The sequence below is a fragment of the Asterias amurensis genome, chromosome 6, assembly GCF_032118995.1.
Source record: "Asterias amurensis chromosome 6, ASM3211899v1".
In the NCBI taxonomy this organism is placed as follows: Eukaryota; Metazoa; Echinodermata; class Asteroidea; order Forcipulatida; family Asteriidae; genus Asterias; species Asterias amurensis.
Genome location: NC_092653.1, coordinates 12571780 through 12588047, shown reverse-complemented (window position 1 = coordinate 12588047; position 16268 = coordinate 12571780). Strand labels below are relative to the sequence as shown.

Genomic DNA, 16268 nt, shown 5'->3' with positions numbered 1-16268 from the left:
TCTCGAGTTAGACGAGTAACTCGTCTTAATTTAGGATTAATCTTAAGGTCTGCATGCTACAGTGCAGGGTTGGGACTCGTCCTAAGTCCTAAGATTAGTCTTAAGTTAGGAAGAGTTTTGTGAAATCGACGGCTGTGTTCTCACCTGGGCATAAAAACTGCCTTGGTAACGAGCAACGAGGAGCTGTTGATAGTATAAAACATTGTGAGAAACAGCTCCCTCATTCAGTACTCTTCTTCCAAGGTTGTTGTGATATGGGAGAGTCTACTTAATGGCCCTCTACCAGGCATACTACAGAACACAGCTAACGTCGTCCTGCAGTCGTCAGCATGTTATTGTTTATCCACCATCGGACCACAGTGCTTTGAACTCCTGAAGGTAAGAAGAGCTATCTCAATGGACTTGTAACTGTTGACCCTATTCACCTGATGTCATCATCAGAATAATCTTGGATGTGCCATTTTGGTGGTCACTGTCAGTGTGCGTTATTCAGTGAAGTGCACATTTTAGGCGACGTGACGTTTACATGTATACCTATGGCACCAAAAATGGTGAGCGTGGCACAGTCGCCGCGTGTGACGTGCGTGCAAGGGGTCAATAGACCTTTTTGTTGCAATGTCACAGCCAACATTTTCGCTTCAAACTCTCCCTGATGCTGTTTTCAACAAATTTCAAATTTTGCTGATTATGAAAACTTTTTCCCTTTATGTTTGATAAGGCTCTAGATAAGAGTAAATATAAATATAAATATGAATACTGAACTTGCGGGTACAACCATGAGTAAAATTTAGTGGTGGCTCTGAAAAGAGCTGGTTTAGTCTCAATGTTTCAAACAGTATGCTCTGCTCGTCGTCAGGATTATTCAAATTTGTATTTATAGTTACTCTTATTCTCCACACCATGCAAAGCTACAAACACCATTTGAAGCTCTAGATGTCTCCCTGATTGCAGGATGCAAGTGTTGTCATTTCGAGAAGTATAAACAGTTTAGAGTGTGTGTATTGGCTAATTAATACGTTCAACATTTAGAACTAATTTTAAAGTTGATATATATTTTGACTTCTTTCAGATGGACAAACGCATTCTTTGCATCACCATGCTCCTTGGTCTGAGTAACGAAGAAGACTATAGAGTTAAAGCAGCAGCAGTCAGGGCACTAGGCGCCTATGTATTATACCCCTGTCTCAGGGAGGTAAGTTACATCTTACATAGAGTGTCAAGACCTTTATCTTAGCAGGCTTTTCTTTAATAATACTGGGTTCTTATGTAGCGTTTTATCACACCTTTAGGGGTGTATCGAAGTGCTCATAGATTCAAGAACAAAAAACCTGATATGACCTCCTCTTTGAACTTAGTTAAAGGAACATTACTGAATTGGTTTTGCTATCAAAACAGTTGCTGGCGGTGAAAGCACTTAATGTAATCAACCATACATAAACTGACAAACCTGTAGAAGTTTGAGATCAATCGACCATCTGGGTCACAAGAAAAAAATGAAATACCGATTAGACAGTTTGCATGAAATCGATGCAAAAAAATATGAATAAAACGCTCACTGAGCGATAAACTCCAAACGCTAAACTAGATTATTTATTTCTCATCAATTCATTATTAGACTGTGTATGTTTTTTTTGTAAATCTGTGATCTTCCCGATTTGTTTTCTTACCAATTCTGTAATGTTCCTTTAAGTTTCACTGCACATTGGAGAAAAAAAATTGCTTTGGACAACAACTTGAAAAAATTTGATAACAAGTGGACTGCTATTAAAAGTGACTTAAGAAAAAAAAAAATACCAGTAAACCAGACTGTCCGTTATTCCCTCTTTGTTTTTTCTTGGGTATCTAGCAGAAGAAGCTAATTAATATCAGGCTAATTAATCCCAGGAAGAGGCTAATTAATTAATCTTGATGAATGGATTAACTCTTTGGATGGGTTCGTGCCTGATGCCTTTGTCGGAGACCTGTTCCTATCACAAGCCAGCCAGGATTTTGTGAAGACGGATTAAACATCGTTATCATGAGGCCTTTGATCTCTTTGGGAGCATCTGTTCAACCAGCTGTAGGTCTATGATCATCTCAATAGTTCTTCAGAAAGACAACTGTAAAGAAATACGAGACAATAAAAGAACACGTTGCCTTGGATCGGTCGAGTTGGTCTTTGAAAAGCGTTTGAAACTCGTTTGTTATGAAACGCATGGTTAAATAGATGTTTTAAAAGTAGAATATAATGTTCCACACAAACATGCCTCGAAATCGTATTTTTTTTTTTTTACGTCGGGAAGAAACTCAATCGGCCATTTTGTGGAGTCAAAATCTTGACTCCATAAAATGGCCAACCGTGCAATTTCGAGTGATACTTGTGTGGATCATTATATTCTACTTTAGAAATATCTTTTTAATCGTATGCATTTCATAACAAACGGGTTCAAATGCTTTTCAAAGCCCAACTCGACCGATCCAAGGCAACGTGTTCCTTTAAAATCTGCAAAAGCCAATGACAAAAATAAATGTCTTTGTATGGGTGTCAAACATTGAGTTTCATTGACAGAACAAATTATAAAAGAGTAGAAAAAAAATAGTTATCGTTATCATGAGGCCTTTGATCTCTTTGGATACCATCTGTTCAACCAGCTGTAGGTCTATGATCGTCTCGTTAGTTCTTCAGAAAGACAACTGTAAAGAAATAGCAGACATTAAAGTCTGCAAAAGCCAATAACAAAATGTCTTTATATGGGTGTCAAACATGGAGTTTCATCGACAAAACAAATTATAAAAGAGTAGAAAAAAAATGCTTATTGACTGCAAGTAATCCTGCAGGGGTAGGCTACTGGGAAACGGTTGACTTTTTTTATGCACTAAAGAGTGCAAGAATTTACAGTTTTCATGGTTTTAGTGAGAATTTTTAAAACTCTAGATAAAAAACGAAAGTGAATCGTTTTTTTTTTTTAGGCAATACATGTATTGTTTTCACTTAATTGAATATAGTCTTTTAACTGTTAATGTAGAATTTAATCAAATTGGCTGGTCCGGATTTTGTAAACATATTTTTGTTATTATCTTTTTAAACTGTATTCTTCGGAAACCCTCAGTATTGTAACTTTGTAATTTGGTAATTACTTTTTACCTTTGTACCTCAGCGCTCTGAGGCCATTCTGGCAATTTGGCGCTTTATAAATATCTTTTTATTATTACTATTTATTATATTTGAATCTCCCGTAGGATGTGATGTTTGTTGCCGATACGGCCAACTCCATCTTGACCTGCCTTGAAGACTCCTCCGTCAATGTGAGAATCAGGGCTGCTTGGTCTCTTGGAAACCTCAGTGATGCGCTCATCGCGAACAAGTGAGTACATGGACACTTTCTTACCTCAATACAATTCTTTGTTTTTTATTCCCCGCTGGCGAAAAGGGGCATATAATACAGGTAGTGTTTGCCGTGTTCTTCCGTGTGTGAGCGTGGGCATGTCCACGCATTCAGACCGAGGACTTGGAGAGGGTTTTAACAAAAGGGATCTGGGGAAAAGTCATACCGAGGACGCCCTCGATTCGATTTCGTGTATAAAACCAATGGGGGCGTCTAAATAAAAACTTTGTCCAAACAATGGGAGAACAAAGAGAAGTCCTCGGTTGACACCATTAACACAGCTGTGTGTGCGTGTCCCTGTGCCCTTATTGCTTATGTACACACATCAGGCTCCTCGTGGTAGACACCCATACATCCGACTGTGAATGGGGCTAACCTTGTTTCAGTCCTATGGGAGTGTACAGGTGTAATGTAGGTGTGTAGGTGTCAATATGCCCCTGGTGGCATTTGATTTGGGTTGATAATTCATTCGGTTAAGTTTAACCTTGAAGTGGCCATTTGGCCTTGTGATGTTCGGCGAAATCTCATAAAATAGGAAATAACTCAACTTAATTTGTTTTCAATTCAAGAATAAAACTAAACAAATTGTAGGTAGGATTGTAGTATTTATTATCTCTCACTGCGATCTGTTTATTGATATGGAGATAAGGTTAAGTGAATTTCTCAGAAAATATCGCCGACATTTTGTAGAGCTATTTTTAAGGTCATCTCTCTGACATTATGTATAATGTTTATTTATATAATTATTTGTTTATCTATTTTAAATCAAACACAAGCCAGTGTAGGAGACTCAACCTGTTTGATGTTGTTTGATGCAAGAGATACAAGCAGGGGTGTTTTTTAAAGAAAAAATCGGTAAATGTTTGTTGTATTTATCATGTTTATTGGTGGAAACATGTACACAGCACGATGGAGCTCTGAAAGTAGTGTATGCAGCATAGCACAATCTGTAATTAGACCTTGATTCATGTTGAAGCCATCGGATGGTTTTGCAAACAAATATTGTTTACTCCACTAACAAATTGGTTTATAAATTTCACAAAATTCCATGTTCCTTTTGTATGTATTTGTTGTTGTATTATTCTCGTTTGAATCCCCTTGTGGGAACCAAAGAAAAACATTTGGGGGACCTTTTTTTCTTCTTCGATTTTGTCAATTTTTTTTCGATGAAGTCCCCTCATGGGTGTGTGTGCCTACCCTCTACGCTACATAAACACACAAGGACAATGATTCCCAACTAACATGACTAAGGGCAACCACGATTAATGTGACGATGACGTCAGGTGAATTGGGTCAATATCAGCTAGTTCCTGTAGGGTGTCATTGAATTACAGTTCTGGTGGTTAAGTCATAAGGGTGTGGGTTAGAAATCCGGTCATGGCATTCGTGTCCTTGAGCAATGCTTTACTATAATTGCTTCTCTTCACCCAGGGGTATAAATTTGTACCTCCTAGACATGCTAGAGTGTGATATTGTGTATGAAAAATTAGCCACTAGGGTCATACGGCAGCTCAGGGCTGTATACTCCCCAGAGAGCTGAGAAAGATTATAAAGGAATGTTATTGGCCCATCCCAATGACCAGAGCACTAATGTGAAGCTCATTGAGACGGTTATTGTGAAATGCGCTGCAAGATTTTTATTATCTTCGGTCAGTGTTACAGCCATGAAAATGTATGGAAACAGGAGTTTAAAGTCTTCAAAGAGTGTGCAAATTGTTAACTGATGGCTTTCACATGTAAACATCAGATAATGTATAATAATAATGGGTGTTCAAGGCACAGTAAAACCAAAAAAAAAAAAAAAAAAAAAAAAACACAAAGAAAAACAGACACAACAAAATAATAATGGTCCACAGGTTCAAAATAGGGTTCCAAAAGACACCCAGCCCTCCCCCCCTGCTTTTAAACCATGCCCTGAGTTGGTTGTTGGTTCATTACTTGAACGGACCCCACACTCGTTCGATTGCAAATTCTTCAAGCCTAACCACTCAACAGCTAGACAGTAACTTTTTAACAGCGTGTGGTGTCCTCAAACAAGCCGTGTCCATCAACTTGTTCCTGTGTGTCAAGTTTATAAAGACCTACTACTTGCAAGTCCTTCACCCTCGCCACTTGACTAATGTCTTTTCTGCAAGTGTTTTGAAACACATAATAAACCCTTTCGTTTTACACAAACATCTTGTAATGAACCCACTCACTGTGACCTGGACTCAATGAGCAATTCCCGGAGAGCGTCGACGGCGCCAAAATGATTAACTCATGAAAACAAACCCAGAAACCAGCTGTCTCCATTTCTAAATTCATTAAGAACGATCTTCCCGCATAGCCAGGCAATAAAATAACTTCCAAGAATGTTCAACTCTGGAGCATTCCTTTATTGGATGCGTTGATCCCTGGGGAGTTTTTTTAACTCAAATATGGACGGAGGTCTTTTGTTTCAGGAATGACATGTCCGAAAGTGCAGTTGAGGTTCTTGAATGTTTGCTTGTGGAACTTCTAACCCCAATCCTCACTCCTGTTGAAGGCGACTGACAAACAAGTTTGTCTTGCGCTGTGTTCAATTTTATTATCGAGTTCGGAGGAGGCAACGTGTAAGAGAACATACAGGCTGACATTTTATCACTGATAAGGCTGATAAGAACAACAGAATAAAATAATAATAATAATAACAACCGTATTTATAACGCGCCTTTTGTCAAAGGATACAAAGCGCCAGTATTTTTACTGCAAGGTGAGTAGGACGAAGTTTGAATTATGAGACTTAATCCTTAGCACCATGTAATGGTTTACAAGGTGCTGTGGCGCAATATGCTGCCAATCCAGCCAGGAACACCTGAGGTGAACCTTTTCTCCTTTCGATAAGTGCACAGGGTTCTTTTACATGCATTTACACTATAAATGGAACCAACGGCTTTACTTCCCATCTGAAGGACGAAGCAATAGTTAAGTGTCTTGCTTAAGTGTCACGGCTGGGGATTTGAAGCCACACTCTGCTGATCAGAAACACCAGAGTTTGAACAACTTCAATATTTATCCGTCTGTCTCTAAATACTCGACCAGGTTGAGTCTCACCCACTTCCTCATTGTGGGATTCCATATCTGTATTCCGTTATTTGACACGCCACATCCATGGTTTCCCATGGCTTGTTTACTTTAGGCATGTAAGGAGGAAAGTCCACGATACCGCAGGGCTTTCTACCTGTATGGTCCATGTAGCTGGACCAGCAAGACTAGAGATGTAGATAGGAAAGTCTTTTTATTCAAACACGCACTGTAGAAAATTGATCTCTTTTGACAATATTTATCAGACTTCAACATTTTAGCACGATATTTGTTTTTAAAGATGTTTATTCAATTGAAAAACTCAAGACCGCCAGACTTGTGCACCAAAATGTCTTTTCTCTGTCCCAGTTTCCTCTGTCTGTTTGCTATTCTATTCAAGAAAACTGTGTCTGAAAACCTAAAAAGAGCGCAACGTTTGGTCAATGCGTTTCTCTACTCTTCCTTGACTCGCTTAATGGGTTAGTCCAAAATGTTCACAGGTTTGTTATTTCATGTACAGTATATATGTTTGATCTGCACACAAAACATGAACACTGTCTGTGATGTTTTGTATCTCCACCAACATGATCAATGCTGTATATATGTAATACCTAATTTTATAACTCTTTTATGCACCGACCTCTATCAAAAAATAGTTTTTGTAAAACAAAATATAAAAATCCAACGGCCACACAGTTTTCAGAATGGGAACTCTTGAGCATGCTATTGTGACCTGTTTTTTTTTTTTTTTTTTTTTGGGGGGGGAGCCATTTGCAGAAAACATGTTGACAATTATCGTGTCCATATATGATCAATTTATCAGGAAAATAAATGGTGCATGAAAGGGTGTAAAAGCAATGTAAATCTGCAATATATCGAAATGCGGTTTCATCCCTGTGTTGTCTAAGTCACTTTCTGAAACACTGCATTCATATGTAATATAAAACCCTTCATAAGTGATAGTGACAAGGGGGCAAGTTTTGCCCAGGCAAGTTGCATTCATGTCACAGCCACATTCAGGTCTCAGGAACCATCTCACATTGTCTAGATCCTGCAGGCTACGGTTGGTAATTACCGTTCACTTCATCCATTGGTGATGAAGTCTCTTGATCAGTGGGCTCCACGGGGAGGCAAAAGAGTGTGTTCCAGTTCCTGCAAACCTTTGCAAGTTGCATTCACCTCGGAGTGATCTCTGGAGAATCAAAAAGGATTGTCAGTCTTTCCCTCGGTGTGCAGTGACTGTGATTTGGCAGGATTTGTTTGGGATGTTTTTCATGGTTGACCCTTTGCCTGTTGAGTCGTGGAGATGGTACATAGTACATGTACATCGTCCCAAATCTCTACCTTTCCTCCATTTGTCATGATTGTAGTGATGTGGACAGTCTATAAAATCTTTACTCTAGCACCTGGGCTAAATTTCATAGAGCTGCTTAAAGGAACACATTGCCTTGGATCGGTCGAGTTGGTCTTTGAAAATCGTTTGTAACCGTTTGTTATAAAATGCAATATGATTAGAGAGGTATTTTTAAAGTAGAATATAATGATCAAATTAATTTTGGGTTGAACAAAGACAAAAATAATGACCAGATTGGGGTTTTGAACCTACAGTACAACTTCCGGATTAACCTGTCAACGCTCTATCTACAGAACTATACATCCACAAATTTGTATGTAAGTAAATAATTAATAGTAAAGAGAATTTTCCAACTTTAGAGAGGAAAAAGTTCAGTGGATCATGAAAATGGTTTTTATGCAAGATGACAAAAGTGTCACATGAGGAAGCAAAATGAATTATTCATTACGATCAAACATGAGCTGCAGGGAAAGCATTTAGAATTCATCCCTCCCTCTTTGGTAACTGGAAGATCATGAATTTCGGAGGCAGTGACTTTGAGCCATGCATAAACATCATGCTTGGCTAACACAGGTCACAAGGAGGTCATGCATTATTCATGCCGCACCAATGATGTGGACGTTGGGTGCTCATACATTATGCATTAAAGCCATTGGACACTTTCGGTAAACAGTATTGTCCAAAGGCCCACACTTCGCGTATCACAACTTAATATGAAATAATAAAGCTGTGAAAATTTAGTCTCAATCGGTCATCGGAGTCGGGAGAAAATAACGGGAAAACCCACCCTTGTTTCTGCACGTTTCGCCGTGTCATGACATGTGTTTAAAATAAATCCGTAATTCTCGATATCAAGAATTGATAATAGTTTTAATGTTTTCTTAAAAAGTAAAGCATTTCATGGAATCATATTTTAAGAGAAGTCTTTCACCATTACCTTCTGTAAACCCTGTAAGTTATTTGTAAATCTGTGAACTTTTATTTTTTTTTCTGTTCCGAAAGTGTATAATGGCTTTAAGCGTACTGTAGGAAGTCCTGCATAGAGCATAATGCTCCACACACAGTAAATGGCACTGAGAGCTCAATTAATAAAAAGCTACCACAACTTGATCAAAGGAAGCTGATGTATTATTTATGAGCATTATTTACAAGGTCATGCATTATTCATAACATTTCACTCAACACCTGAACATTGGACCTCATGTTTTATTCATGTTGTATTCATTAAGTTGCCTTAATTAATCTCATTTCCAATCTCCCCCACCCCCTTTTCAAAAGTGAAAAAAAAACAGAGCAATGTTTTCAGGAGAGTCCTGTACATGCTAAAATAATTTTCTTCTCACCATAGAGCAAGTGGTCTCACTGAAATTGTTTTACTAATTTCTCAAAAGCTACAGCACCTCATCAAGTAATGTATACTCATTTCAAGTGAAGCTTTCCACCATATAATTATCTTTAAACCGTGTAAGTTTAATGTAAATCTTTGGACACTTGCATTTTTTTCCGTACAAATAGTAGACAAACCCTTTAAAGACACTGGACACTCTTGGTATTTGTCAAAGACCAGTCTTGTCACACTTGGTGTATCTCAACATATGCACAAAATAACAACCTGTGAAAATTTGAGCTCAGTTGGTCGTCGAAGTTGCGAGATAACTAAGAAAGAAAAAACATCCTTTTCACACAAAGTTGTGTGCTTTCAGATGCTTGGTTTCCGGACCACAAATTCTAAATCTGAGGTCTTTAAATTAAATTCGTGGGAAATTACTTTTTTTCTCGAAAACTACGTTGCTTCATTAGAGGGAGCCGTTTCTCAAAATGTTTTATACTATCAACCTCTCCCCATTACTCGTTACCAAGTAACGTTTTATGTGCCAATAATTATTTTGAGTAATTACCAATAGTGTCCACTGCCTTTAAAATGACGAAATGCTGCCCGTTTTCCATATTTAAAACCCCTCTTCCGGCCCTCACAAATATAATGCTGTCGAGGTTCCACTTAAAGCAAACACTGCTTTACCAAGCCGTCCCCGGTGGGGGTGACTTAAGAAACAGATTGCATTATGAGTGACAAGATATGGGAATGAATCCAAGCTTGAAAAGGGACGTTCTCCAGGGAGTGGACGTCTTTCATATAATAATAGTTCTCCTTGACTTCCATCGAGGACAGACAGTGTATAACATATCCCCAGCTTGAGAACATGATTAGGGTTAAGTAGGACACAAAGACACGGTGTGAAAGTACCCGGCGGCGATGGATTCCCCCAGGGTGCTGCACTATGTGCTTCTTGCATCGTTTTTTAGATTTTAAATCGAAGTTAACGCCAAACGAAGAATTCAGATTACTTGATTATTAGATCTCTTCCTGTCAATCAGTGATGGAAATTAGGAAAATGGTAATTCCCAGGGAGTAAATCTGCAGTATTTGGAACAAATTTAACACCTCGACTTTCATGTCGTACTGTTGAATACAGCATATCTTTCAGCTACAGTGTGGACAATTTAAAGGAACACGTTGCCTTGGATCGGTCGAGTTGGTCTTTGAAAAGCGCTATGTAACCGTTTGTTATAAAATCGGTATGGTTAGAAAGATGTTGTAAAAGTAGAATACAATGATCTACACAAATATGCCTCGAAATTGCGTGGTTTTCGTTTGACCCTGTCGACAAACACAGTCGGCCATTTATGGGGGTCAAAAATTTGACTCCCATAAATGGCCGGCCGTGTTAGTTTGCGACGTAAAATGAAAACTGTGCAATTTTAAATGATACTTGTGTGGATCATTATATTCTACATTTAAAACGCCTTTCTATCCATATGCATTTCATAACAAACGGTTTCAAACGCTTTTCATAGACCAACTCGTCCGATCCAAGGCATTGTGTTCCTTTAATGTCTGCCGGAAACATACACAATGTATGGGGATGTTTTTCTTAGAGAGTTAATGTCTCTTCAGTTTTAAAGCCATTGGACACTTTCTGAACAGAACAAAAATTAAAAGTTCACAGATTTACAAATAACTTACAGGGTTTACATAAGGTAATGATGAACGACTTCCCTTGAAATATTATTCCATGATATGCTTTACTTTTTGAGAAAACATTAAAACAACTATCAATTCTCGATAATTATCGAGAATAACGGATTTATTTTAAACACAATGTCATGAGACGGCGAAACGTGCGGAAACAAGGGTGGGTTTTCCCGTTATTTTCTCCTGACTCCGATGACCGATTGAGCTTAAATTTTCACAGGGTTGTTATTTTATATATATACACAATATAAGTTGTGATACACGAAGTGTGGGCTTTTGGATTACTGTTTACCGGAAGTGTCCAATGGCTTTAACTCGTACTGATTATTTTTCATGTTGGTAAGCCGTATGGGACACCAAGGAAAACTATATAGTTTCCATATTGCTTGTTTCTTAACACTCAGCACTCTTCTTAAATGCCATTTACTACATTGTTACCAGATTCCAAATTTGTGGGGGTGGGAGTGGCATGTATCATCAGTTGGGGGAGGAGGGGAGGTAATTGGTATTGGACACTATTGGTAATTGTCAAACACCAGTCTTCTCACTTGGTGTACATGTATCTCAACATATGCATACAATAACAAACCTGTGAAAATTTGAGCTCAATTGGTCATCGAAGTCGCGAGATAATAATGAAAGAAAAAACACCCTTGTCACACAAAGTTTTGTGCTTTTAGACATGTCAGATGCTTGATTTTGAGACCTCAAAATCCTATTCTGAGGTCTCAAACTCAAATTCGTGGAAAATTACTTTTTTCTCGAAAACTACTTTACTTCATAGGGAGCCGTATCTCACAATGTTTTAACCAATCAACAGCTTTCCATTACTCGTTACCAAGTAAGGTTTTATGCTAATAATTATATTGAGTAATTACCAATAGTTTCCACTGCCTTTAACTGCATGTCTACTCTTGGTTCAAAACACCTACATAGCGCCCTCTGTTGTCGGAGTTGATCCATCTTGGCTTTAATTATACAAAAATAACGTGAAGGCATTGGACACCGGACGACTACATCCTTCAACATTACAGACCAAGAGACAGTCAGCCTAACCAGATGCACGATTTATAATTGCATTCTGTCACTTGTTTAGTCTGTCAATATAATGATAGAATAGAGATTAGAAAACAACAATACAGAGGCCGATTTCCCAAAGCACTTAAGCTTCAATTTAAGTAACAATGATAAAACATATAACATGAACATCTGTGACGATCCTTACAATAATTGTATGTCATCTAGGAGAAGTTGCCAATCTTCTCCAGACTCAGTAATGTTATTATCTATCAATGATCTCAAGCCATCAGTGGGTGTTATGAGTGGTAATAAATAACCCACTAATGTCAAAATGGCAACATGAAACGGGGAAAAACATGTAAATGAACAGTTGGCCTCTCCGTCTGACCAGTGTGCCTGGACGGTAATTACTTTGTATAGTAACGAGCAATGGAGAGCTGTCTCATAACACATTGTGAGAAATGGCTCCTCTGAAGTAACATAGTTTTTGAGAAAGAGGTAATTTATCACTAAAATAATAACAGATTTCAGCTGAATCCTTTTGAAAGGATGGATATTATTGGTATTAAATATCTACATTATATATGTTATTACATGTACTAGGTGATGAATCTGCTATAAATAGTGTTCACACTACATGTGTACCCCCTTTCTTTTTGGACTGCATTTTCAAGATATTTTAAATTAAAATTTGACAGTACTGTGTTCACTCTTCAAGTACTTCACAACAGAGTACAAATACAATTCTGTCTGGTATCCTCAGGTGAGTCCGTGGCTTGACATTCAGGGACCCCCCTCTCTTGACTCACCTGACATGTGTATCAACACTAGGGACTCCTCCCCACATAAACCCCTATCATCAAATGACTACTGGCAAAGCAACCCTCTATAGTTAAAGCAGGGATGTGTTTTTTTTTTTTTTTTTTTTTTTTTAATTAGCTGTTTCGTAGCGAAGCGCAGCGAAACAGCTCTTGTTTTTGTTAAAGTTTTTTTTATTTGTCATCTTCAGAACATATTGTTTATAAGTGCTGATTTGCAATGTTCCCAAAGAGCAATTGCAATAAAATTTTCAGTGATGATAGGTATTGGTGCAATGATCATTGCAAAACAAGGATGTCATTATGACATCATCAGAAGTCACGTGACGTCATCTTAAAGGTGTTGTATTTTAAATGTTTGAAAATTTGTAACAATTCAGCCACAAGAGACCGTAGTTTTCTGTTTGCGGGATTGGGGAGGGATAAATGTCAGGCAGCCATCATATGTGTGAAGTTTCAGATCAATGACGTCATCGAGGGTCACGTGACGCGGCCTTAAAGGTGCACTTTTTGAACTAATATAACTCCCATAATGTAATTATGCGATCATGTTGAAACTTGGTAGGTTGTTGGATATTGACAAGTTCTCGTGAATTGTGAAATAAATCATGATGACGTCACCACATGATTTTTTAAGATTATTTTAATTGTTTGCACCTTGAAGTCATAAAATGCTATCTGAACATGGTATAATCTAAAATATTTTTTTTAATTTATTTTATTTTTTTATTTTTAGGATTTGGGTACTTTTTCAAAATGTCCATAGATTTACATTAAACTTACAGGGTTTGAAGATAATGATAGTGGAAAGCTTCCCTTCAAATCTTACTTACTGAGGTGCTGTAGTTTTTGAGAAATGAGTAAAACAATGTCATGAAAATCCGTTTTTAAATGATTAAAATAATTTTCATGACGTTGTTTTACTCATTTCCCCAAAACTACAGCACCTCAGCACGTAGTATTTTCAGGGAAGCTTTCTACTATCATTATCTTCAAACTGTGTAAGTTTAGTGTAAATCTGTGGACATTGTGTATTTTGTCCTACAAAAGTTTCATAGACCCTTTAAAGGGCGGAAAAAGGAGAACAAAAAATGTTTTATATCTACTGTGAGATAAAATTCATGAGAACATTAAGATAAAACTACATATATGGAAGAGTACGACTTTTAAAACCAAAGAATGAATGTTTACAGGCTTCGCGCTTGCAAAATTTCGCACTCACAAGCTTCTATGCACTTTGCGCTCATAGTTCATAGTTTTTTTTTTATATGGTAATACAAACTTTTGGTTTAGAAGCATGACAGCAGCTTTCGATATACTATAAAGCATTTTGAGGAATATTTCACTTCCAGGTAATGTGGGTATGTAAAAATATATCAGTGTTTATGCTCTCAGATTGCACATAGTTTGTTCCAATTACAGTTATTCTTCCTGCATTGACATAACCGCTTCAATTTTCAGTTATTTCTCAAAATGTGACCTCCTCTTGAAATGAGATTTTCAAATGTTTTATTGAATACATCTTCATAATAGGAATAAAATGATCAATTAATTAGTAATTGTGGCTTCTTATAAAGCGCACATGTCCGTCACCCAGTGACGCTCCTGGCACTGTAACATACATGTACAGTATTTCCTGCCAGATTGTGGGACTACGTTTGAATTATGTGACCTATTTCTGATAGCACCGGGCCAGGAACACCGGGGCGTGGCCTTCTCCTTTTAAAAAGTGCACTGGGTTCTTTTACAAACGGTTCCGATAACCAAAGGTATGTTTTTCAACTAAAGTGATCGATGGTTTTTAACTTGTTGGGTAAGCTTGGGTGAAAACACAGGCAAAGTATACCTTTGATTTTTTTATCTGCTTGTTTGTTTTAATCCTTCATCGTACATGTACATGTATGTAGATATTCTACAAAAATACTATAAAACTTGGATGTGAAAATTTCATTTCGAAGGGTGTAAACATTTTTGAGATACTGCCGACAAATCTGGAGAGGTTGTTCCGACAGCTGAAGAGTTATCCGCAATAGGAACACACAAGGTTGAAAACATTTCATGCAGAAACGTTTCTCAGATGGGCATTTTTTAGAACCCCTCTCTTTAAAGACACTGGACACTATTGTTAAACAAAGACCAGTCTTCTCACTTGGTGTTTCTCATCATATGTATGCATGAAATAACAAACCTGTGAAAATTTGAACTCAATTGGGCATCGAAGTTGTGAGATAATGCAATATAGTGAAAAAAAAAAAAAAAGTTGTCACACGAAGTTGTATGCTTTCCGATGCTTGATTTCGAAACCTCATTGAATTCATGGAAAATTACTTCTTTCTCGAAAAACTAAGTTACTTCAGAGGGAGCCGTTTCTCACAATGTTTTATTCCATCAGACTCTCCCCATTACTCGTTACCAAGTAAGGTTTTATGCTAATAATTATTTTGAGTAATAACCAATAGTGTCCACTGCCTTTAAACCATGTTTTTTTTTAAAGGTAAACCACGTACCTTAGAAATTGTTCACAGTCACTTCTTGAAACAATTTGCGAATAAAACCATTATCCTACTTCCTCTTTAAAGAGTCTTCATTGAGATTTGTTTTTCTGTCCGCTACATGTACGTGTTGTCAGTGTTCAGTGTTATTACTTTTTCGGCCGAACCTTATGGGGATTCTTTTTAAGTGTGCCAGACTTGTTTTGTGGAAGAGTAAAGTGTGTGTATATTAGACAGAGCAGTGACGCAGGTTTTATTGAGAACAAATGAGTTGTAGTTTGTCAAGTGTGATCCACTTGTTATTAGGTGTCAGCGTCTTTGCATGGTTGTGATGAGAGCGGCTTTTTTGATATTGATGATAGCGTTCCACTAACAATGTACGCTTGATGTATTCATTCTGTTTACTTTGTGGTCGTTCCCAGTGAATAATTCATACTCTAGTGTTTCAGCTATTCAGATTTAATCTCATCTGAAATATTGACATCCTAAATCCTTAAAGAAATATATATGTTAGGGGCTACTAGGAATAACCCATGTTTATAAATTGTGAATTAACTTGTTTTTTCACCAACGGTTAACCCAACGGTTCTTTTCAGAACCACCCCAACTCATTTAGAGATTGTTATTACATGGTGTTACCGCAAACTCTTCTATATCTTATCTCCACCATGCAAAGTTTCAAATCCTACTTGTTTTTTCTTTGAATTTTTTTAAATTTTGTATCCACCCACCTACTCCAAAGTTTGATTGTAAAATATTGACAGACATGAACATGTAAATGTAGAATGTCATGACCAAGCGGTCAAGCACACGACAAAAAAATGCTGGACTTAAGCGCCGATGTTTTATTTATCAGCAGAGTGTGGGTTGTAGAGCCCCGGTCATGACACTTGTCCATTATCCTTGACCAATGCTTTTATGTCCTTCAAATGGGATGTAGAGCCATACATCACGTACCATGTGTATATGTACGTAAAGTGTGTTGTGTATTGCATTCAAAAGAACCCATTTACACTTATCGCGAAGAGATGGGGTCTTCTGCGATGTTTGTAGCAGCGGCTACGCTGCTGATTTCGTCACACACTCGCTTTACCACATTGTACATGACATAGACAGCTTGGGTCGGTTGTGCTGATTTGGTTA

At 37.6% G+C, this 16268-nt stretch overlaps 1 protein-coding gene across 1 annotated transcript in view; it reads left to right on the top strand.

Annotated features, from left to right (window-relative positions):
- Positions 1-16268, top strand: part of LOC139938292 (HEAT repeat-containing protein 6-like) — a 62303-nt gene that overhangs the window by 17113 nt on the left and 28922 nt on the right. Inside the window, exons 15-17 of the mRNA XM_071933709.1 lie at positions 244-378; positions 1070-1192; positions 3220-3344. Of these exons, the coding sequence (XP_071789810.1) occupies positions 244-378; positions 1070-1192; positions 3220-3344 (383 nt within the window). The remainder of the gene's footprint in view (positions 1-243; positions 379-1069; positions 1193-3219; positions 3345-16268) is intronic.